Genomic DNA, 22,966 nt, shown 5'->3' with positions numbered 1-22,966 from the left:
GCTTAAGAATTTGACGCAAGTGTTTGACCCGGCGGACAGGTCTGAGTGTGGTCTACCTTCTGTACAAAGTACAATAGCGTTGTTTATGGTTGCACACATGCATTATACACGTTGACTTGCAACATAATCATTCTCTAGGTCCACACACAAACACCCATTCATGGGTTGCCAGCTTTCCCCTGCCAGATATGTGACTTAAGTAAATAAGAATGTTTACAGTTTGATGAATACAGTTGAGATGTTTATCCACATTTAGCCTACCCTTGAATGAGCCCGTATCCCCTGGGCCTACTTCAGGAAAATAAAAGTGCCTATTTATTCATGTCAAATAAATGATCATAATAGATTGACATCGCTGACCCGCCAATATCTAAATAAGCGTGCGTTTACTAGGCGCCGCCTTCCACAGAGTCCTCCACCAATCGGCTTGCTTCGAGGGCGGGACTGTAGTGATCCGACGTACTGGCAACAGGTTGCTCTCGTAGCGGTGGGAATCCGTCTCTACCTACGGGGAAATGTGACACATCTCTTATTTATCCTGCCATACAACCAAGAAAGAAAACCTAACACAGGCTCGTCAAATCAGAGGGACTGGATTTTTCTTTTTCTTCTTGAAACCTCTATTCGTCCTGGACCTTCATCTTTACAGGTACAGTAGCCTGCCTTTATTGACTCAGCTGCCTGTTTACTTTTCTGTCTGTTGACTCTAGACGTCGGGCTGATGTCAGTAGGCTTAAATGTATCTGAAGAGAATGGCTGTATCTCACATTGAATAGCTGCATTTCGCTGACCGCGTTTTGCTGAGAGGGGGTATATTTGGGATAAGCAGCAGCAGCAGCAGGGGGAGGAGGGGGGACACCTGTGGCTTTGTGGTGCGTTGGCAGCCGCCTCTCTATACTCAGCTCTTTTATGCCCTCGAAATCATATCCGAAGGTATTGAACAATTGTATTCTGCCGCTATTTGGACGTATTCATATCATTGTGCATCAGCCGCATAGATCCGACCATGATAAATATGACCCGAGTACTTATTATATGGCCACTGATCCGACACCCGGCGGTCTATTTCATGTCAGGTCGAACAGTAGCCCATCATATTGTCGCCGGTCACATTTTGCACCGTATCTAACGCATTGTCGGATGAATTCGATGCGTGTTGTCATACAATATGTGTGGTCAGCTGTCCGTGCTCGGCTGTGTTGTCGCATTGCCATTGACACGACAACAACACAACTCTTCCCGCTTCTCCGACGATCACCGAGCCTCACGAACGCAAACAAGTCGGTTTCGCCTCCACCGATACCGACTGACCGGCCGGGTGGGTGTGACGCAATTAACTCGATGCGGTCAGGTGACAGGTGCCTCGTTGCTGTACTCTTTTCGAAGTGAATTCTGTTTATCATGTTATTGCTCGATTTAACGAATTTGATAAATAATGGACATCCTCAACTGCTTGCTTATAAGCTTTGTGATGCCCAGTTGATTGATGTCAAAGGAAATTCTAAAATGATTTCCCTTTCTTTTTGCGTACTTTGCATGTGGTTATACCTCTCTGTTACCTTCCTGCAGTAAAGAAGGTGGGTATTGTAGATTGTGAATCACTGAATGAGATGAATCTGGTTCAAACGAAGCGTCAACTTTACATTAAGTTTGCATACTGCAATGACTAGTAGTAACAGTGTGTTAAAACACCTGCAGTACATCAGTAAGTAATAGAGTTGATGGTGTGTTTTATTACACAATAACATTATTGCACTAATACTATGTTTGCATTGTTATTACAATATTGACATATTTACTACACAGGTATAATGTAGGCTAGGCTAAGCAGACTGAACAGCCCTCATTATGGTAATATAGTTTACTGTAAACATTCAGAAGACTTCACCCCAGTCTCACCTGGGCATGATCATAGCTGTTAGATCATTGCTCTATACAACCACTTTGACCTTGCAGAAAAGGTGTATAAACTCTATTCACCTAAATAAAAAGGTGGGTAAAGTGAGTTTACTTGGGTACAAATCCTGTCCAATTCATGATGTCTAATGATGTGTTCCAATCTGAACAGTGAGTGTATAGGCTATGTCTCTGGAGGAAGTGTCACACGAATTGTTGATCTAGGATGAACATTTTCAAACACGTACCTTCAAAACTAATTGGGCTGAAAAACAGAGGTGACCTAAAAACAATGCTTCAGGGCATGAATATTCAACGCTCATTAATGAGGTGTATGTGACAACACATACAGCAGATACCTCTAATGAGAAACTATCAACACCACAATGTAGTTGTTGTTATTTGACACAAGACCCAACCCATGCCCTCTCTCACACCAATACTACAGCAGTGTCCCGGCCTATCATCCTCTTAGACTCACCCAGAAGCTATTGACATGCTCTGCCCAAACTGAGAGACTTTGTCATTGACATGCGTGCCGAATAACTGGTATCGTTGGGGTCAGACTTTACCTCATAGTAAATCTAACCTATAGTAATCTAACTATCAACTGCAACTCTGTTGATATGCAACAGCTTGCTTGGGTTAGGTTTTAGGTTAAGTTTAGGGTTGGGTGAAGGTTAGGGTTAGTGAATATTTAAATAGTTACTGAACTATCTACAAACCATCTATTTGGGACCACCCAAATACAGTGTTGGCCTCTTATGTTTACGGAGAATCTTCCATGCACTATGTCTTTAAATTAAAGGTAGACTCTGGGATATGACGTGATATGACTGGGATAAAACAGAGGAACTTTCATCAAAGATATTATAGCGAACTCATTTTAATGCCCTCCGTCACAAGATGGCAGAGTGCATGAGCTAATTGCGTTGAACTCGCAACAAGCTCTATTCTCGAGCAAAGGGACTCAATTTGACTGTAGTTGGTTTTATAATTGTGGCTGAGATGATAGTTGAGTGGTCAAGTAGCCTACATTGAGTACTAAAGCAAAGTTGGCTTCACCTGGTTTGTATATAAGTATGTCATTCACTCATTCATAGTAACTCATTCAATGAGGGATTGAAAAGCTTAAAGCTTGAAATGTGGTTTTGCAACTGATCTTCTGGTGGGACCTGTTACCCTTGTAAGCCATGTAGGGCAAGGAGTGTGAGGGAGGGAGGGAGAGAGAAGAGAAGAAAAGAGAGGGAGAAGAGAGAGGGAGAAGACTACTTTATTGTCCAGTACACAGGGAAACGCCCCTGGATCAGTTAGGGGTAAAAGGTGCAATCTGTAATTCAAACAACAACAACAAAACAGGCTCCCCGACTCTTGGTAAACAGCTGAGGGATGGGGCTGGAGAAATGTAACTACTCTCAATTTCATAGACGGAGCTATGGATGCAAGGACTGACCATCCTTGAGATGAGAATGATAGTTTTAACCATGTTTTGAAGCTATACAGTGTTGTAAACAAAAATAAGTAGTAAAACGAGCATATATTTTGGGTTCTGATGGGGGGTAAGACCGTTCAACTAAGCTCATGAGTCCAAAAATGGATGTACCAATTACAGGTTGTTCCTTTAGATGTCTTGCTCAATCGGCAATGCCAGGCATCTTACATATGAGAGAGGACAGAGAGAGGGAGAGTTAGAGGGGCGGGGAAGAGGAGAGCGTGAAGGATGATTGTTGACAGTCCTGTTTGGTGACATTCCTCTCTAGGCTGTTGACACAGTCTTTCCTAGTGACGAGAGGCCTTGTGGACAAGAGAGACGAGAGAGCTTGGCAGCTACTGGGTTTTGTTTAACTAAGTACAGTAGAATACATTCACCCAAACACTGAGGGTCTGAGCCACTAAGCGTTTTGCATCATGGTGCCAATTGCACCGTTTTCTTTCCCCACAGGAAATCAAAACATAGAAATCAGAGCAGAAGTGAAAATGAAAACAAAACACACATTTGTCTTTGACCTTGTATCTCATTGTGAAAAAGCAGGTGTAATTTGCTAAAGGCTTAGTGAATCAGACCCTGTTTGTGTTGGCAGACAGGCCTGCAGGTTTAGTAATGGCACCTGCATTTAATTACACCAAGTTAGAATATTGTAGAAAATTAAAATGAAACACTCCTTTTTTTTTTTTTTGTATAAGTGTATTAATTGGAGTGGTGTCCATTTTGCACTGAACAGTACTTGTATTCCCCGTTCACCTGCAGCAGTTATTTTCCTCTCTGCATCTGTCCTTCCATAGCATGACTCAGCTTATAGTCGCTAGCCCTAGAGACCGCAATCCAGTCAGATCATCTCTCTCACAATCACCCTCTAGCCCCAACACCCCTATTCATACAGTACATTAGACACCCTAAATCTCTTGTTAGATTGTACAGTTCCTCGTAATCGGCTCCTTAAACCAATGAAAACTACACGGAACGTTAAGCAACCTATAGGGAATGCTCGGAATCCTGGGAATGTTTCCAAAGACAAAGGCTGACTTTGATTGGTTAATCTAACCCTAATGCCTGGTCTAGTCAAGGCTCTGGCTCGTTAGAGTGTAACTCAACAGCCAATTAGCTCTGCTTATTGATTAGTAGACCCTCCAGGTTATCAATTCACCATGAGAAACGTCCCTCAGGTGCAGCTGTGGTGAGAACTCAAGTAGGTACACAACCTCTGTAACCTGAAACTAAAGAGAGAGAGGGGGGGGAGAGAAGGAATGAGGAAGAGGTTGAGCGACTTACTGTATCTGTGTTGAAACAGGTGTCTGTGCGTGTCTGTGTGTGTGTGTGTGTGTGTGTGTGCCTGTATGTCTGCGTGTGTGAGAGAGAACATCAAAGCTCAAAGCAAACACACACTCTGGCTGAGTGGGTCTATAAACTCCAGGGAGTGGAGGGAGATGGCCTAGGTGGGTGCAGGGTGGGAGGGGGCACCATTCCTAACTTAGCCCCTCGTGTTTCACGCTCCAGGGACTCGGCACAATAGGAGGGGCATCTCTCCACCTTTCCTCTGCTCTCATGGGAAGGCCCGTTTTGGGACGGAGAGGTTGACTTTTTATGCTTTTTTTCCCCCCGCTGTTATAATCTGGATGTGTTGTTAAATTAATTCAGTCTACATTGATTGACTTCATACAGTTCAAGTTGAGTGCGACTGATGATGATGATGATGATGACGACCTTTGCAGGTTGGAGGTGTAACAATACAATGGCATGTTTTTTTCAATAGTGTGTTTATAATACACTAGTGTGTTTCCGTAGATGAGGATAAGCTTGTGTAGATAGTGAGGTAATGCACTGCCACTCCCAGTGACATACTGACACAGAAAGATGTGATTGTGCCTGAACAAAGACAGTACTCCCTCCTCTCTCTCTCTCTCTCTCTCTCTCTCTCTCTCTCTCTCTCTCTCTCTCTCTCTCTCTTTCTCTCTCTCAGACACACACCCAATCATACACTCCAGTGGAGGCTCGTGGAGGTAGAAATCGAAGGACAAGCTGATTGTAATGCATGTAGTGGAATGAGGAATGGTCTCAAACGTGTGTGATTTCTACCTCCACCAGCCTCCCCTGATACACTCTCACTCATGCCCATTCTCTCTCTCTTTCTCTCTCTCTGAGTCACACACACACACACACACACACACACACCTACTAAAAGTGAACCTAAACCAGCACAATGAAGTGCTCCGTGTCCCCGTGTCCCAGTGTCATAATGGTCTTGCCATGAATCCTCTGTATCTGTAGGAGAAGTCTTCTGAGCTGTAGGAAGAGGCTGATAGGACATCATCAAGATATGACCGTCTCATATTCTGTACGCATCATACTTTCCCCCCAACCTCATCGCCAAGACAAGGTCACGGGCAGTACTGTAGAAGTTCTGAACCCGAGTCTAAGTTGGAAATGAGAATGGATAAGCTTGTATCTACTTGTACCAATCTAAAAATACCACGGCACTTAATTTTTTATAAGGGAACGTAAAAAAAAAAGTGTAAAAAAAATGGTGCAGCTTTTCACCGACGTGTTTCGGAGCTTGCCTTCATCAGGGTAGTCTAAGTTAATTTGAAAAAAGATGGAGAAAAAGAATGAAATAGAGCAGGGGAAAAGGATCCAATAGAATGCCATTAATCATTAATGTGGTGTAATGTAGGTAATGAAGGTCATATGCAAACGCTGGCAGGAGTGACAGAGCGGAAACCAAACAGCCAGGAGGCAAATTCTAGCAGAGCAACAGTGAAGCACTGACCCGACCAGAGTCCACTCACTTCCTCTACCAGGGGAGGCTGGTGGAGGTAGAAATCGGAGGACGGGCTCATTGTCATGCATGGAACAGGATGAGGAACGGTGGTGGAGGTCATCGCGTGTGTTTGATACCGTTCCTGATTCTGTTCCATGCATGACAATGAGCCTCTGATTTCTGCCTCCACTAGCCTCCCCTGTCCTCTACAATGTACTGTACTGTGTCTGTATTGTGAATGATTTGTGAGAGAAAGAATGAGAGAAAGAATGAAAGAGGCATGCTGATAGGATGACTAACAGTATGAGTCAGTTTCAGCGTGTATGAGTGTTGTGCCAGTGTCCTGCTCCTGGCTGGCTGGGACAACTGAAACTGTGTTATCAACCCAAGTACACAGCTGCATCAATAGAGAGAGACCATAGAGTTATATCGAGTTAGAACTGTGGGACAGACCATAGAGTTATATCGAGTTAGAACTGTGGGACAGACCATCGAGTTGTATCGAGTTAGAACTGTGGGACAGACCATCGAGTTGTATAGAGTTAGAACTGAAACTGTGTTATCAGCCCAAGTACACAGCTGCATCATTAGAGAGATACCATAGGATTATATAGAGTTAGAACTATGGGGGTGACCATAGAGTTGTATAGAGTTTATGGGAGAGACCATAGAGTTGTATAGAGTTTATGGGAGAGACCTAGCATAGTTAGGAACCCGAGGGAAAGGTACAGTAGATGAATACTGGTCTTCTTTCTTTTATTGCCTTTTCAGTATTGAAGCCTCTACAGCTGATGATATCCGAGAAGCCGTAATGTTTGAACTTATTTGAATTTCTCTTTCTCTCTCTCTCTCTCTCCCTCCAACCCCTCCCTCTCCAGATCTTCTCTAGCCAAACCAGGAAGTCAACATGAGCACTATCTCTACAGACAGGAAGCCCCCCCTGGACTACGGCGTCCAGATCCGTTTCATCAAGGATCTTCATGATACGGGGGGTGGGTACCCCGAGAAGAGCAGAGGAGGGGGCAGTAACAGCTCCACTCCCCCCTCAAACAAGTACGGGGTGGCGGTGCGGGTCCAGGGCATCTCGGGACAGCCCTACGTGGTCCTGAAGGACGGGGAGAAGGGAGACTCGTATGGGGTCCAGCTGAAGACCCAGCAGCCCCAGGTCCAGGTCCAGCCCCAGGTCCAGGCCCAGCCTCAGACCCCCAGCTCGGGTAGTTCGTCACCCTACAGCAGCAGCCTGCCCCGGGGGAGGGAAGGCAGGGGAGGAGGGGGGGACCTCCAGAACCCTTACGGGCCGGCCGGACAGGCGGCCAGCGCCGGCTCCAGCTCCCCAGTCTCCCCAGCGGAGGAGGAGGAGGGACGAGAGGACTTCGGGAGCCCGTTCAAGAGGCCCCCTGGGGACGGGCAGGCAGGGAGCCAGGGGGAGGGAGAGGGCGGCATTGGGTCTGGGAAGGAGGCAGTGCCAGAGAGGGTGAAGCCGGAAACCCGTCCCAAACCCGTCAACATAGCGGAGAAGACGAAAGAGAGGCCGTGGGTCAACGGGCTCAGCAACGACGGATTCAACGAGGCGGGGCTTAAACCTGTCGGTCTAAAGGGGGCGGGGTCTAAGCGGAACGGGGTGGGGCTTAGCGGGTCGCTGGGCAGACACAGCGGGAAAAGTGCGGGCCTCCTTTCCTCGGCGGAGTCCTTCCCAGAACCCCCTCCTCCTGTGTTGTTGGAGGAGGAGCCTATCGACACCAACTCCTTAGCGCCCATCAACAAGCTCATCAGCAAGTTCAACAGCTCCACTCCCGGAGGGCCGGCTAGGGGGCGCTCCGGAGCCAGGCAGCGACTCCGCTTCGACGAACGCCGGCGCTCCAGAAGCCTGGACGCCCGGAAGGAGTTGGGCGAGGAGCCGTCCCCTCCTTCCTCCCCCGCTCAGAATCCCTACGCCACCCCTCTCTCCTCCTCCTCCACCTCATCCGCCAGTAGTCTGGGAAGGAGCCCGGCCTCCATTGCCAAGGTAACGGCCCTCCCTCCCACCAAGCCCAGCTTCAACAAGTCACCTGGGAAGTTTGTTGCCAAGGACACCCCTCTGGCCTTACCGCCAAAGAAACCAGTAAGTGACAAGTTAGTGTTAAACAGTTTGTCAAGCGTGTTTGAGATGCACAGATTATGTGGAGGTGTGTGTGCAGAATATAGGATTGTCATAGGAAATGGATATGGAAGCTTGATGCTTCTTTATGCATTGTATAGATCTGGTGATTTTTACACACCTGCCTGAGAGTCTTGTACACACTATGTGTGTGTGTGTGTGTGTGTTTGTGTGTGATGACATCACAGAGTAAAAGCTCTTATCAGTGTGAGTGTTAGATCATATATCTGTATGACAGGGTCATATATCTATTCTCTGACCCTCTGTATCTTTTCTCATTAAAGGTGATGCCTGCCCCTCTGAGAGAACAGGTTAAAAGTTCAGAGGTCACCAGTGAAGCACAAACCAAACAAGCTGTCTACCCCATCCTGAAAGAGGGGTAAGTAATGGCCCAAACACTCTGGTATTGTTTGATCAGGCTTCTCCATACTTTACACTGAAGAAAGTCAACACTGTATGTATGTAGAGGTGGAGGTAGAAATCAGAAGACAGGCTCATTGTAATGCATGGAACGGAATGAGGAATGGTATCAAACACAAGATTCAAGATTCTTTATTTGTCACAGTGAAAGTATACAGTGAAATGCAAAAGTGACAGTGCCACAGAGTAGTGTAACAATAAGTTTTAAAATAGAATAAAATAAAATAAAATAGAAGTACTAAAAAATATAAACAGTATGAACAATATAAACAGTATATAAGCAGTATAAACAGCGGTGAAGCAATGTACATGTTTGATACCATTCCTGTGTATATAGGATATATAGGATTGTCATAGGAAATGGACATGAGTGATACAATTCCTCATTCCATTCCATGCGTTACAATGAGCCCCGTCCTCCGATTTCTGCCTCCACTGGTATGGACTGCGCTGTATATGGTCAGTCAGGAACTGAACCCAACAACCCATTCCCAGCCAGCATTTAACTGTTAATCTTGTAAAATAAATATCCCTCCCGCATTATTAATTGACACTTACCATTGATTATGTTCACCACTCTCTCTGCGTCAAAAGACGCCTACACTACACTGGTTTCCTTGGTTTTCCACTGGTTTTCCACTACGGCTTTAATCGTTGTTTTCTATTGGTCTGCTTCAGGACCATCAGGACCAGTGAACGGAAGGCCGACCTCCTCTTCGAGACAACCAGTGGTCCAAAGGTACGTGCCGAAATATACATTTTAGAACTGTACATTTTTCATTTTGTGAGTGTGGTTGTCTTGAGTTTTTTCGTGTATCGCATTCAGAAGTAGCAATCTTCTCGGTGTATTTATGTGCCCTCTTTTTGGGCGTACGAGAGCTGGCTTTTGGGTAAGTCGTGTCTGTCTCCAAAGGCGTCCATTTTGACAGTGCAAAAAAAAAAAAAGCAAAGATCAACTCGAGTACTTTCAACGATGGAGCCATTTTTGGCACCGTCTCTGCATGTCGGTTTGTGTGAGCTGTCACCCTAAAGAGAATGAGAGAGAGAGATCCTGCATCGTTCTGTCTATTCCTGCATGCCCTATATTCACCCACCACAGTCTGCGTCCATACTCCTTTGCATATACTGCATTTGCATATAGTAGCTTTTCCCCTTGTGTACACTACACTATCTCATATATATGCAAATTAGCCTGTTTCTATAAGCACTGGTTTATGTATGAGCTCTGGTTATGTGACCCCCCCCCCCTTCCCCCCAAACCCACCCACCCAGTGTGTTAGTGTCCATGCCTGTTGCTATGCCTACATGTGAATCATCCATCTCGGTCCCTTGGCAACAGACTACCAGCTGATAAGGGCCCGCCCTTTCTGTGGTTTAGAGCTCAGTCATTGGCTGATTGGGAGCTGTCAGTGGTTAGGAGCTCAGCCATTGGGCGATTGGGAGCCGTCTGCGGTTTAGGAGCTCAGCCATTGGCCGATTGGGAACCGTTTGCGGTTTAGGAGCTCAGCCATTGGCCGATTGGGAGCCGTCTGCGGTTTAGGAGCTCAGCCATTGGCCGATTGGGAGCCGTCTGCGGTTTAGGAGCTCAGCCATTGGCCGATTGGGAGCCGTCCGTGGTGGAGAGCTCAGCCAATGGGATCCATCAATAATTGAGTCGGAGTGGAACCCAGCACCAGGCAGGCTGGTCAGCCGGTTGGCTGATGGCTCTCTGTGTGAGGTCGTTGTGTCTTCCATCTGTGGTATCCATGGCGCCTGTGTGAAACGGCTCTCTAATGAGGGGCTCATCTCAGGGCTGTGTTGGCGTGGTGGTGGTGGTTGTCAGGAGACTGAAGGAGTCATAAATACATGATAAGAGGATATTGTCTTGTTGCTTTTCAGTTCAGGCGTCAACCTCAGAACTACACTGGCTTTTGTGCTGTAGCAGCAGAACTTCAGAACATTGTTGAAGTTGCTCTCAGATCAACTCTGTAGTGTTGGAGGATAACGGCAGGCATACTACATACACACACACACACACACACACACTCTCTCACACACAAACGTGTTGTCTCTCCGAGGGATTTGAATGTTTTATTTACATGAGGATGATTATGCCATTAGTGAAACCAGCAAGATCTCTGGGTATTTACACTGTAGGGATTCATGTGTAGATAGAAGAGTTACTCTTTCATAGAATACTGTAGGTTTAGGACTCATTCAGCAGATTTCAGCATCTGAGAAAGCAGATATCTTTCTCTTGACTGCATTAATGTCATTTCTGCTCGCTCTGTGAGCGTCAGTGGTTTGTTGCGGCTGGTTCTAATGCAGTGTTAAGTGTAGCACTTAGCTATGTCAGTGTGTTAGTCAAAGGTAGACGGATACACACTGCTACCGGGGAAACCCAAGATGGTGTATTGGGTTAGCTGGGGCAGGTGTGGGCGTGTGGGCGTGTGGGTGTGTGGGCGTGTGGGTGCATCTGCCTGCCTGCCTATCTGTGCGATGACCAAATGGAACACCTGCTATCTCATTTGCATAGTATAATTCTTATCATTAGCTTAGAACATCTGATAAGCCTATCAGAAGGCGGCAGTTCCATATATGGTCTGATCCATTTTAACAGATGGATATCCAAGTTAACTATTTCCTCAATGGTAGAATAACCAGCAGCTAACTGGCTTGTCCAACCACAAAATGTTATTAACTCAGTCAGCCCTCCATTGCAAGTAAAGGATACTGTATACAAAACGCCATAACAACATTGTGTGTGTGTGTGAGAATCTGCGCTCACACACTTGATAATCTATCACTGATAACACATGAAAAGGAATCTTATCTTCCCCCCCGCCAGACTCTCCTCTGCACATTGATCTACTGAGCTGCATTCAGTCTAATGGTTGTGGAGGAGGGCTTCATATCCAGGCACTGCTTATAGACTCTTCTATTCTCTATTCAAGGATTGAGCGCCTTGACATGCAGTGCGGAGGTGTGTGTGTGTGTGTGTGTGTGTGTGTGTGTGTGTGTGTGTGTGTGTGTGTGTGTGTAAGTATGTGTGTGTGTGTGTGTGTGTGTGTGCGTGCGCTGAATAGGGTGTTGAATAAAGGCACCCTTTGGCTTTATCCCCTCGAACCATCGAACTGGAGTTGCAGATGTTGAAGGAGTGGAAAGTTTTTCTCCACTATGTGAGAAACAGTGATGGTTCTGTCTCACATTAGGTTCAGTTCCCCTATGGGCTGTGAGTCTAACCATGGTTACAACAGTTTGGATTAAATGATAGGTTAATAAGTAGTTTGATGTCCTCTAATATTGTAGGAAGGTACACCTGTGTGCATCTGATATTACAGATAGATACTCTGTGTATTGTGATGATAGATACTCTGTATTGTGATTATAGTGTTGTTGCCATTCTGTTTCTGCTTTTCCTGCTTGTCACTGTCAATGTGGTGACGCAGCTTTCTTAAAAAATGCAGCCACAGTTGTCCATGTGAAGCAATGCGTCTGACACATACAAACATATCCATCAGGTTCTTAGTTTGACTGTTTGCTCATCCACATAAAGCCATACAAAGAAATAGAATGTACAGTGCCTTCGGAAAGTATTCAGACCCCTTCACTTTTTCCACATTTTGTTATGTTATAGACTCAATTTAAAATGGATTCGATTAAAATAATTTGCCACAATACCCCAGAACAACAAAGCGAAAACACGTTTTTTGGAAATTTCAGTAAATGTATTACAATTCAAATACGGAAATACCTCATGTACATAAGTATTCAGACCCTTTGCTATGACACTCTTAAAATGAGCTAAAATGCAAAAATGTCAACTATTTCAATTTAATTCATTTTAAATTGAGTCTATAACACAACAAAGTGGAAAAAGTGAAGGGGTCTGAATACTTTCCGAAGGCACTGTATACTATCAAAAACTGTGTAGGCTCCTTCTCGACTACTGAGTAAAGCAATGATGTCATGGCATCACGACATCACGCAGATTAAATAAATGGAACTAATCTAATAGAGGATTTCTTTACAAATGTTCACATAGATAGTCCAGTATTCTTTTTATATTTTTTTTACCATGAATGCAAATATGTACATAAATAATAATATTAATTTATTGTATATACAGCAGATGAGAGTGTTGTACTGGACAATATGTTGACGTGTGTGTGTGTGTGTGTGTGTGTGTGTGTGTGTGTGTGTGTGTGTGTGTGTGTGTGTGTTCTGGGTCAGGGTCCTCAGAAGGCCTCTGCTGATGGGAGCCTGAGGAAGGAGCTGGATGAGAGGCTGAATGAGAACCTTCAGCTGCAGGAACAGCTGAACCGCAACAAGACAGAACTACAGCATGCCACAGAGGAGTAAGAACTCATCCACCCTAGATCTGTGTGTGTCTGTGTGTCTGTGTGTCTGTGTGTCTGTGTGTCTGTCTGTCTGCCTGCCTGCCTGCCTGCCTGCCTGCCTGCCTGCCTGCCTGCCTGCCTGCCTGCCTGCCTGCCTGTCTGCCTGTCTGTCTGTCTGTCTGTGTCTGTGTGTATAGCAGTGTACCAGTGTCTGCATGGCCAACCAATCACAGGTTGATGAGTTAAGTGATTGGGTTTGGTTGGGTTGGTTGGGTATTGGTTGGGTATTGATTGGGTATCTCGTCAGGCTGACCCAGCTGCGTATGGCCAGAGAAGGGGCGGAGTCCCGTGTACGTCAACAGGAAGACCAGCTGGCGGAACTTCAGGAGGAGCTGAGGGGAGTGTCAGAGAAGACGCCACACATAGACTCACTACAGACGGTAGGGTGATGATGATGATGATGATGATTGAGGAGAGTGACAGAGAACACGCCACACACAGACTACCTACAGACGGTAGGGTGACGATGATGATGATGATAATGATGATGATCTCTCGCCCCCCTCTCCGCAGGACGTGATGTCGCTGCAGGCGGACCTGGCGGAGGCGGCCATGTCACGGCAGCGGCTGGAGGAGACGCTGCGTCAGCGCGAGCGGGAGCTGACCGCCCTGAAGGGGGCGCTGAAGGACGAGGTGGAGTCCCACGACGGGGAGATGGAAGCCCTGAGGGAACAGTACGGACAGGACATGGACACTCTGAGGAGCAGCATGGAGCAGGTCTCACAGGTAGACGGAATGCAAATATCATTATTTTTATTTTAGAAGCAAAGCCACACTCCTTATCTTGTCTTTTTTTGCACACACACACACACACACACACACACACACACACACACACACACACACACACACACAGGTTCCGTCTACACCTGACACATCGATCATACTTCTGTTATCCGAATTCGACGGGCACGTCTAGACACGCAAAAGTGGCGTTGTGGTGTGATTGTGTTCAGATCCGGTTTGCATACAATGTTGTTATGTTCGATACGTACATACACAATACGCAGTCGCACAATACATAGTCTTTACACATTACACACATGATTGTACCGTGTACACTGATGTACGTTTATACACGCTATACTGTCAATAAGGGGAGGCTGGTGGAGGTAGGAATCGGAGGACGGGCCCATTTGTTGTAATGCGTGGAACGGAATGACGAATGTTATCAAACACGTGTGGCGATATGTCGGTCGCCGCATCATAAAAAGCGTAACCCAGACGGTAGGGTCACGATGGTGACGGTGACGATGGCGATGACAAACAACCTCGACAGCCTTAACGCCACCGTTTCCACGTCTCCCCCTCCCTGTGTTCCAGTCGCAGCAGCAGATCGAGGAGGAGAGGCAGCGGGTGAACGATTCCATGCTCAGCCTGGAGGAGGAGCTAGAGAGCAGCAGGGACCAGGGCAGCCAGTGGAGGGCGCAGCTGGACTCCACTTCCCAGGAGCTCCGCACCACCAAGCAAGAGTGAGTTGCTGTACCGTATGTTCCATGTATCAACATATGAAGAGCTTCAAATGGACCGTGAAGTGGTTTTATTTCATGACAGAAATCATTTTATAGAAGAGAAAGTACTTTTTAGGGGAAATGGTGGATACAGAGTTTGGCAATGAAACTCGTCATATATCCAAACATATATACAGCCATCTGTACATGCATAAATGTTGCCTGTAAAGTCATCGCTTTGATGGTCACCATCAAACTAGCAGCCATGGAACCCCTCTATATCCATTCATATGTATGGGGTCAGTACCTACCATAGAGTTATAGCGCTAGAGAAAGGACCTGCTGTCTTTCTCATTCATATAATCACAGTTCATTTAGGGGAGTGCGCCCTCTGGTGTTTATAACTCTATGGTACCTGTTCATTCATATGTATTTACCCATCTACACCCGTTCATTTATATAGCCATATCACTGTGCAGTACATGCCTAAATGTTGTCTGTAAAGTCCAGGGAAGCTTGGGTACCTGACTATTGTTGCATTCAGCAGTGCCGTTGCCTTGACACCACAGAGTGCGTTTCTGTGGTGACGGTCAGAGCAACAGGTGACTGCAGTAGAAACAATCCGGATGATTCTTCTAGAGCATTCTCTGCAACATAGACCATGGTAGTCAGATTATAAAGCTGTTATTCTGTCGTGTCGACCTCAAGTACTGTGAAAATAAGGTTGGCCTATGATCTCAGATAGCTGAGAGAGGGTGTGGCCAGTTCCCAGTCGTGGTCTGTGAGTCTTATCTGGCCTGACACTTCATGATTGATAACAGGAGAACTGTTTGCCCCCAAGTATTTGCATTTTGATATTGCTTCCATTTGGGAGCACTTGAGCGAACGCGCTTTCGCACACATTCTCCTGATGTTTGCTTCCATTCGAATCAAAGAATTCTTTCAGTGACTGCGTAGGAGCTCAGGGTTCTAGTTGAAACTGTGTTTGGCCTCATGGCTTCCATCCAGACTCGAAATGTTGACATTCCTTTGTTTGTTCTCCTTTAATGCATGCACTCTTTGTTTTCTTCTGTTATTTCCTCACTTTGTATTGGGCAGGAGCGGGCAGCACAGAAGCACTCCAACGTGAGAGAGAAACTCAAACTCACTGTGTTTGGTTTGAGTAGAATAGAGTAGTCTCCCAGAGCCAAACCCTAACTTAACATACACGCACGTAATAACATGTTATACATATGATACACACACGTAATAACATGTTATACTGTACATATGATACACACACACACACATGTGATAACATGTTAAACATATGATACACACACACACACACACACGTGATAACATGTTAAACATATGATGCACATGTTATATATACATGTAATACATATGATACACACACGTAGTAACATATGTTATGTGCTCGTATCTTAAGTTGGATTTGGTACAAAGCGACTACTGTTTTGATCATTAGAATGATGAATATTACTAAGAACAATCAGCTGAGCAAATTGCCATTGATTTATGTTTTTTTTTCCGTCTCAATCAAGTTCCAATGAGCAATGATTATTTTTCCGTGTGTAATCAAATCGATGACGATTTATACAGACATGATCTCAGCTTTGAACTGATTTAATACTGATCAACATCAATGATTGTTGATATGTTACTTATTCAGATTTATTCAGGTAAGCATTCCAGATTCCTTGAATAGTTCATATTCAGTGGTGGGTTTTTTTTTTTATTCGAAAGGTTCACTGTTTTAAAGCATCTTTTAAAAGATCCCCTCATAACAAGAAAGATAATTTTATTAGCCTTCTCAAATATGAATTGTATTAATGTTCTCAATATGATGATATCTGCAGATGTTCTGCATATGTACTTTGTCTGTATGTTCCAGGGATATATACAGCTGTGTATCTTTCCATTAGGACTATGGTGGTTTGTCTCCGGTCTTGGGTTGTGTGTGTGTGTGTGTGTGTGTGTGTGTGTGTGTGTATATAATAGGTGCAGACTCTGAGCGTGTTATATAATGTTTGTCATCTTTGTCTAGGCTCCTGAAAGCTTGTCTGGAGAAGGAGGAGATGAAGGAGCTTCAGGGTACTCTGATGTCCATGAAGAAGACGCAGACTCCTCTGTCTCAGGACACACACTCTCACACACCGGTAATTCACAGTCACACAGTTGCTCACATAGAAAAAAGCAGATATGTACATTCCTACGCACGCTTATAGGGTCCTTGACTCTCACCCCCCCCCCCCACACACACACACTCGATATGCACACACACACACACACACACACACACACATTCCATTCCATTCCATTCCTCTTTATTCATCTTTGTCCTCCTGATTCACTTTTTCTCAAGGACCTTCAGCGTTGCCATGACGATAACATGCAGGCACGCACGGAGCTAGAGAGACAAAAGGTTGAGCTGAAGAAGAAGGAGGAGGAGCTTAGAGCCCTGAAGGAGGCTAGCGGTGGGCGGGAGGATGAACTGAAGTCGGAGATTGACAGACTGAAGGACCAATCGCGGAAGGACAAGGATGAGCTACAGAAGGCAAAGGAGGTAAAGTGTCACCGGCTTGAAATAACACCATTTTGAATTGATGAGAGTGTGGAATGTGAGGTTTCTCTCTCTCTCTCTCTCTCTCACCCTCTGTCATTCTTGCTCTCTCTCACAGGGGAGCAACCTAGAGCTTCAGGAAGCCAACACACGCCTGAGAGAGAGACTGGCCCGCATGGTAACACACGCACACACACACACACACACACCAGAGAGAGACACTGACACACGCACGCACGCACATACACACACACACACACACACACACACACACACACACACACACACACACACCTGCCCGCCCGCCTGCCTGAGTAACTTACTACCACTAACATAGATTCAGCACTCAACAGTCACATAGTACCACATATGACCATAAACACAGTCATCTCCTGGTCCCCAGACACGGCTCCACTCCATCGCGCCCCTGAGCTCAGAGACTGAGCAGGTCCTGGAGGATGAGAACCGCACCCTGAAGTCCCAGCTGGAGGAGTCCAGGAGAGGAGCCTCCCGCCTGGGCAAGGAGAGAGACGAGCTGGCCCGGCGGCTGGAGGAGAGGGACCTGGAGAGAGACTCACTGCGCCGGGGCAAGTCTGACCTGGAAGAGCAGAAGAGACTGCTGGACCGAGCCCTGGAGAAGATCAACAAGGAGGTGTGTGTGTGTGTGTGTGGTCGTGCGTGCGTGCGTGTGTGTGTGTGTGTGTGTGTGTGTGCACACGTGTGCGTGCCTAGCAGGCAGAAATTCAATTATTGAGTGTGTGTGTGTGCTCGAGTGAATGAGTGAGTATCAGTTTGTGTATAGATTTTTGCGAATGCTTAGGTGTTTATGGCCTGTGAATAGTTTTGTAATTGGCATACCCCCTCTCCCCCCCTCTTTCTCCCTCCCTCCCTCTCTCCCATCAGATGGAGATGATGATGGGGGAGTCCCGTCAGTCGGTCCAGGCCCTGCAGAGCCAGCTGGAGGAGTACCGGGACCGGTCCAGGAGAGACCTGCAGGACGCCCAGCGCCACAGCAAGGACAGGATGGCAGAGCTGCAGAGGGCCCAGCTCAACCTGAAGACCCTGCAAGAGGAGGTGAGGGGGGGGGGAGGAGGAGGGGGAGGAGGGGGGGGGCCTGAAGACCCTGCAAGAGGAGGTGAGGGGGGGAGGAGGAGGGGGGGGAGGGCCCAGGTCAACCTGAAGACCCTGCAAGAAGAGGTGGGGGGGGGAGAAAGGATAAAAGAGGGAGAGCAGAGGAGAGAGAGATGGTTTACGAAGGTGGAGAGAGAAGGGAAATAGTACATCTGACAGGAGTCGACTAAAGGCGACTAGGTAGTAGGATTTACACGACACAGCTGAGCCGAGCCGAGCTGGACTGGGCCGGCCTGGTGATTTACTCATCCACTATAGGAGCTGTAACAGTGTTGGAAAGGACCATATGAAAGGAAAACATCCGAGCCGGCACAGGACGGTTGGGGTCAGCCCTGTCGTGTGTAAAACCCTAACCCTAACCCCCCTGTCCCCCCTGTCTCCCCCCCCTGTCTCCCCCCCCTGTCCCCCCCTGTCTCCCCCCCTGTCCCCCCCATCCCCAGGTGTCCCGTCTGAAGAAGGACCTGCTGGTGTGTGGGGAGGAGCGTGACGGAGCCCAGCTGGAGAGAGACGTGCTGGGTAGCAGACTGAAGCACCTGGAGGGAGAGATGGACACGGAGAGGAGCTCCCAGACGGACCGCGCCCGGGAGGTCAGGGGTCTGGAGGTGAGAGGTCAAACACAGGTCAATCATGAGATGATGATGAGAATAATGATCATGTAGGTAACCCTTTTGTTTTACACATCTGATTTACCTGGTATTTACTCAGTATTTACCTAGTATGTACCCGGTATTTACCCAGTATTTACCCAGTATTTCTAAGAAATTTTATTGAGATAAATACCAGAAAGTACCCTTTGTTACCACATAACAAAGGGTACTTTCTGGTACTTATCACAATCAAATCAGACCAACTGGTACACAGCTACCTGGTATTAAATGGCTCCAACAGTGGAGAGGTGCTGGTGTCAGTGGACCTATCAGAGACAGTGAGTGTGACGTGTTCTGTTGGGGTCAAGGCCCCTGGGCTGAGAGGTCAAGCATAAAAATGAATCATAATGAGAAGTGATTATGATAAATATGTTCTCATTTGTATTATGTGTAAATGATGTGTTTTTCCCAGGAAAAACTCCTAGCCCTGGCTATGAGATGGGCATACTAGTTTGTTGACGTGTGTGTGCGTGTGTGTGTGTGTGTATGTGTTAGGACAAAATGAAGGCGATGGAGATTGAGCTGGATGAGGAGAAAACCAACGTGGAGCTTTTGAATGACCGCATCACACGCAGCAGAGAACAGGTACTGTACTACACACACACATACACACACACACATACACATACACATTAGAATGCATACATGCAAACAAACAGGTACGAAGGCTCTTTGCCTATGCAGTATCATTCTGGTAGTTGGTGACGCCTGATGACTCCTTCCTCTCCTCTTCCCTGTCTTCCCTCTCTTCCCTCTCTTCCCTGTCTTCCCCCTCTTCCTCTCCTCTCTTCCCTCTCTTCCCTGTCTTCCCCCTCTTCCTCTCCTCTCCTTCCTCTCCTCTCTTCCCTCTCTTCCTCTCCTCTCTCAGATTGACCAGCTCCGCGCTGACCTGCTGCAGCAGCGTTCCTCCAACCATGACCTGGAGATGGACAAGAGTACTCTGGAGAGACAGGTACTTCACCCACCACCACAAGGCTGCTCTCCCAGACACAGATTAAACACGGGCTGGTCTACCAGACACAGATTAAACCTATTTTCCGAGACTTAAAAAAATAAATTAAAAAAGTGTCTTCAATGGAGATTTTCTATTGAAAGTGTGATTTAGTGCAGGACTTTTCTTAATCTGTGTCCGGGAAACCACCCCCATTCTTATCATCAAGTGCACTGATCCTTGCTTCTGGTCTGAAAAGCTAGCGATTGGATGACGCGGGTGGTGGTATTTCAGCTGGAGGAGTGAGTTGACCGTTTCGACGGGGTGACGTTCATTGACCATCTCTGTCCTTCTCTCAGCTGAAAGAGGCGAAGTCTCGCGTGGCGGACATGGAGGGACAGACACGGCCCTCGGCCGGCATCGCTCTCCTAGAGGGCAAAGTTCAGGAGCTGGAGGAGCGGCTAACCAGCGAAGAGAGGTAACACACACACACACACACAAACACACATTATACCTTCAGTCAGACACAAAACAATGACATGGTTGTGGACATTGTAGATATGGTACATGAAAAAATGTATGAATTTATTAGATCATTCAAAAATACATACAGCAGCAGGCTACTGCTAAAGCATCAAAGAACTGTCAGTACAGCTGTGTTTATGATAAGTCTGAATATGGCATGTGAATGTGGGTGTCTCTGCGTTCCCAGAGAGAAGAGCAGCATCCAGGCGTCCCAGAGGAGGATGGAGAGGAAGCTGAAGGAGCTGAACGCCACGCTGGACCAGGAGAGGAACCAGCACGCAGAGCAGAGAGATCAGGTGACCATCGGAAACATTGCAATACATGGATTACTGTCCCCCTGTCCCCCTAAACTCTCCTCTGCTGCAATACACTAATAGGTGTCTGAGTCAAAAAACACTTTGTAAAATAAAGGTTGGATAAGAATATGAAGTGAATTAATGTTAAGGTTATTCTTTTTCGAAACCCACCAGACCTCTGTCCCCAGCTGTCCCTGCAAGTCCTTATACTAGTGTTAATACTGTGTTTATGTATCCCAGGGGAGGCTGGTGGAGGTAGAAATCAGAGGACGGGCTCATTGTAATGCATTCAATGGAATAAGGAATGGTATCAAACATGAGTGTTTAATACCATTCCTTTTCTCCCCTGATGTATCCACTAACCTGTCACTCTAACCCCTGGTCCTCCGTCCCCAGCTGTCCCTGTCCTCTAATCCCCTCTGTCCTCCTAACCTGTCCCTCTAACCTGGTCTTCAAACCCCCTGTCCTGGTCCTCTAACTCCCCTGTCCTGGTCTTCAAACCCCCTGTCCTGGTCTTCAAACCCCCTGTCCTGGTCCTCTAACCCCCCTGTCCTGGTCTTCAAACCCCCTGTCCTGGTCTTCAAACCCCCTGTCCTGGTCTTCAAACCCCCTGTCCTGGTCCTCTAACCCCCCTGTCCTGGTCTTCAAACCCCCTGTCCTGGTCCTCTAACCCCCCTGTCCTGGTCCTCCATCCCCAGCTGTCCCTGCGGGTGAAGGCGTTGAAGCGTCAGGTGGACGAGAGCGAGGGCGAGGTGGAGCGTCTGGAGGGCGTTCGCAGGAAGACTCTGCGGGACCTGGAGGAGCAGCAGGAAATACAGGAGGCCCTGCAGGCCAAGGTCACCGCCCTGGACGCAGAGCTCAAGTAAGATTCAGTCCCCTGCAGGGGAGGCTGGTGGAGGTAGAATCAGAGGACGGGCTCATTGTAATGAACGGAATGGAATGAGGAATGGTATCAAACACGTTGAGGAACGGTATCAGACAGATTCAGACATCAGATGTTTGATACCATTCCTTATTCCGTTCCATGCATTACAATGAGCCCATATCTTAACCCAGCCTCCACTGCTCAGTATACACACACACATTCCCTTGTATCTGCTAAAATGAGATTCCCCACATACATAAACTTTGACTCATTATACCAAGATAGGAGTGAAGACGCATACCCCAAATCTTTAGACACAGACTGTTGGCAGTTGAGAAAAGAGAGAAAGTCCCCTACTCTATTGCTCCCCTTGTAATGTTTTAACCTCTTAAGCCAGACGGGCCCATAATTGGTCCCCAATTCTGCTTTAATCTGATTGAATTGAATACTTTATCTCCTTGTCATGTGTAGTATGTTATTCTGAACTATGATCTGAGCATATCCACACAAAACGTCAAGGTGTTCCCTATCCAATGGCATCCTGCTTATGCATCTAATCGTCGTATTTCTAATGTTTATAAGCAGTTTAGTTTGGGTCTGGTTTTTAGGTGGAAATTAGTCAAATATGGCTTTCAGCAGAAGTCAATGAATGAACTTTTTGCCACTCTGTGCCTTCGTCCGAAACATTGAAAGTATTCCCTTGTTTCAGTGTCTCTCCATATACCCCCATAGCAGTGGAGGCTGGTGGAGGTAGAAAACAGAGGATGGGCTCATTGCAATGTTCACATGTGATACATAGTTTATATCTGTTGTCAAGCCCCTCATTCCCACCAGGTGGCAGTGTAGAGCCACTCAGCCTACTGCTCAAACCCATACTACTGGAAACATGTAGGTTATCATGTGTTAATGAACTACTGAGACATATTGATCATTGAGACGGGTCAGGGGTTAGAAGACCACGTATTTCCTTTAAAGGGTTGGTTCAGGATTCAGTGTTGTTTAAATAGCCACTGCTAACAAAAGTTAGTCGTGGCTCTATAAACAACTCCGAACCATGGATTTAAGTTTCTCCTGGACTACTTTCAAGGTAAGGAACCATCTGAATATAAGTTGAAAAACCCTGAACCAACCCTTTAATGAACCTCAATTCACAACTGAAATAATTGCCTGTGTACATTCAACAGCCAATGATGAAGCATTCAGATGATGGTGTGTCACATACGATACATCACGGTGTGTGAGGTTTATTTCACTACTGTGCAAATGTAGCAGAGGTGATTTGGCATCACACTCTGATGATGGGGTAGCCCTGCCTGCGACCTCTAAGCCCAGATATATCCCTCGCACCACGAGGATGTCCAGCTGCGCCGTTTGACTTAGTGTCCTTCCTGAACTTACGTAACCTTCAGATGTTTGACGGCCATGTTGTTGTTCATCTGTCAGGCGTAGGGTGCAGCAGGCGCGGC

At 46.7% G+C, this 22,966-nt stretch overlaps 1 protein-coding gene across 2 annotated transcripts; it reads left to right on the top strand.

The window, feature by feature from the left end:
• Positions 1-506: 506 nt before the first annotated feature.
• cgnb (cingulin b) lies at positions 507-21,501 on the top strand (the record flags this gene model as incomplete). 2 transcript variants are annotated; one of them, XM_083684958.1, is made up of 20 exons in its annotated part: positions 507-649; positions 7,031-8,253; positions 8,574-8,668; positions 9,388-9,448; positions 12,922-13,046; positions 13,336-13,468; positions 13,602-13,814; positions 14,412-14,560; positions 15,638-15,664; positions 16,590-16,701; positions 16,908-17,108; positions 17,224-17,283; positions 17,509-17,757; positions 18,009-18,179; positions 18,677-18,838; positions 19,379-19,468; positions 19,752-19,835; positions 20,174-20,292; positions 20,527-20,635; positions 21,334-21,501. In XM_083684958.1, the coding sequence occupies exons 2-20, from the start codon at positions 7,060-7,062 to the stop codon at positions 21,499-21,501; spliced, it is 3,522 nt and encodes a 1,173-aa protein (XP_083541084.1). In that variant the 5' UTR covers positions 507-649; positions 7,031-7,059. The 2 variants fall into 2 exon arrangements, with proteins under 2 accessions (XP_083541084.1, XP_083541085.1); XM_083684959.1 differs by lacking the exon at positions 21,334-21,501 and adding an exon at positions 21,032-21,280.
• Between the last annotated feature and the right edge of the window lie 1,465 nt (positions 21,502-22,966).

The sequence above is a fragment of the Argentina silus genome, assembly GCF_951799395.1.
Source record: "Argentina silus genome assembly, chromosome: 14".
Lineage (NCBI taxonomy): Eukaryota > Metazoa > Chordata > Actinopteri > Argentiniformes > Argentinidae > Argentina > Argentina silus.
The sequence above is the reverse complement of the archived record's forward strand: the minus strand, read 5'-3'. Positions and strand labels throughout refer to the sequence as shown.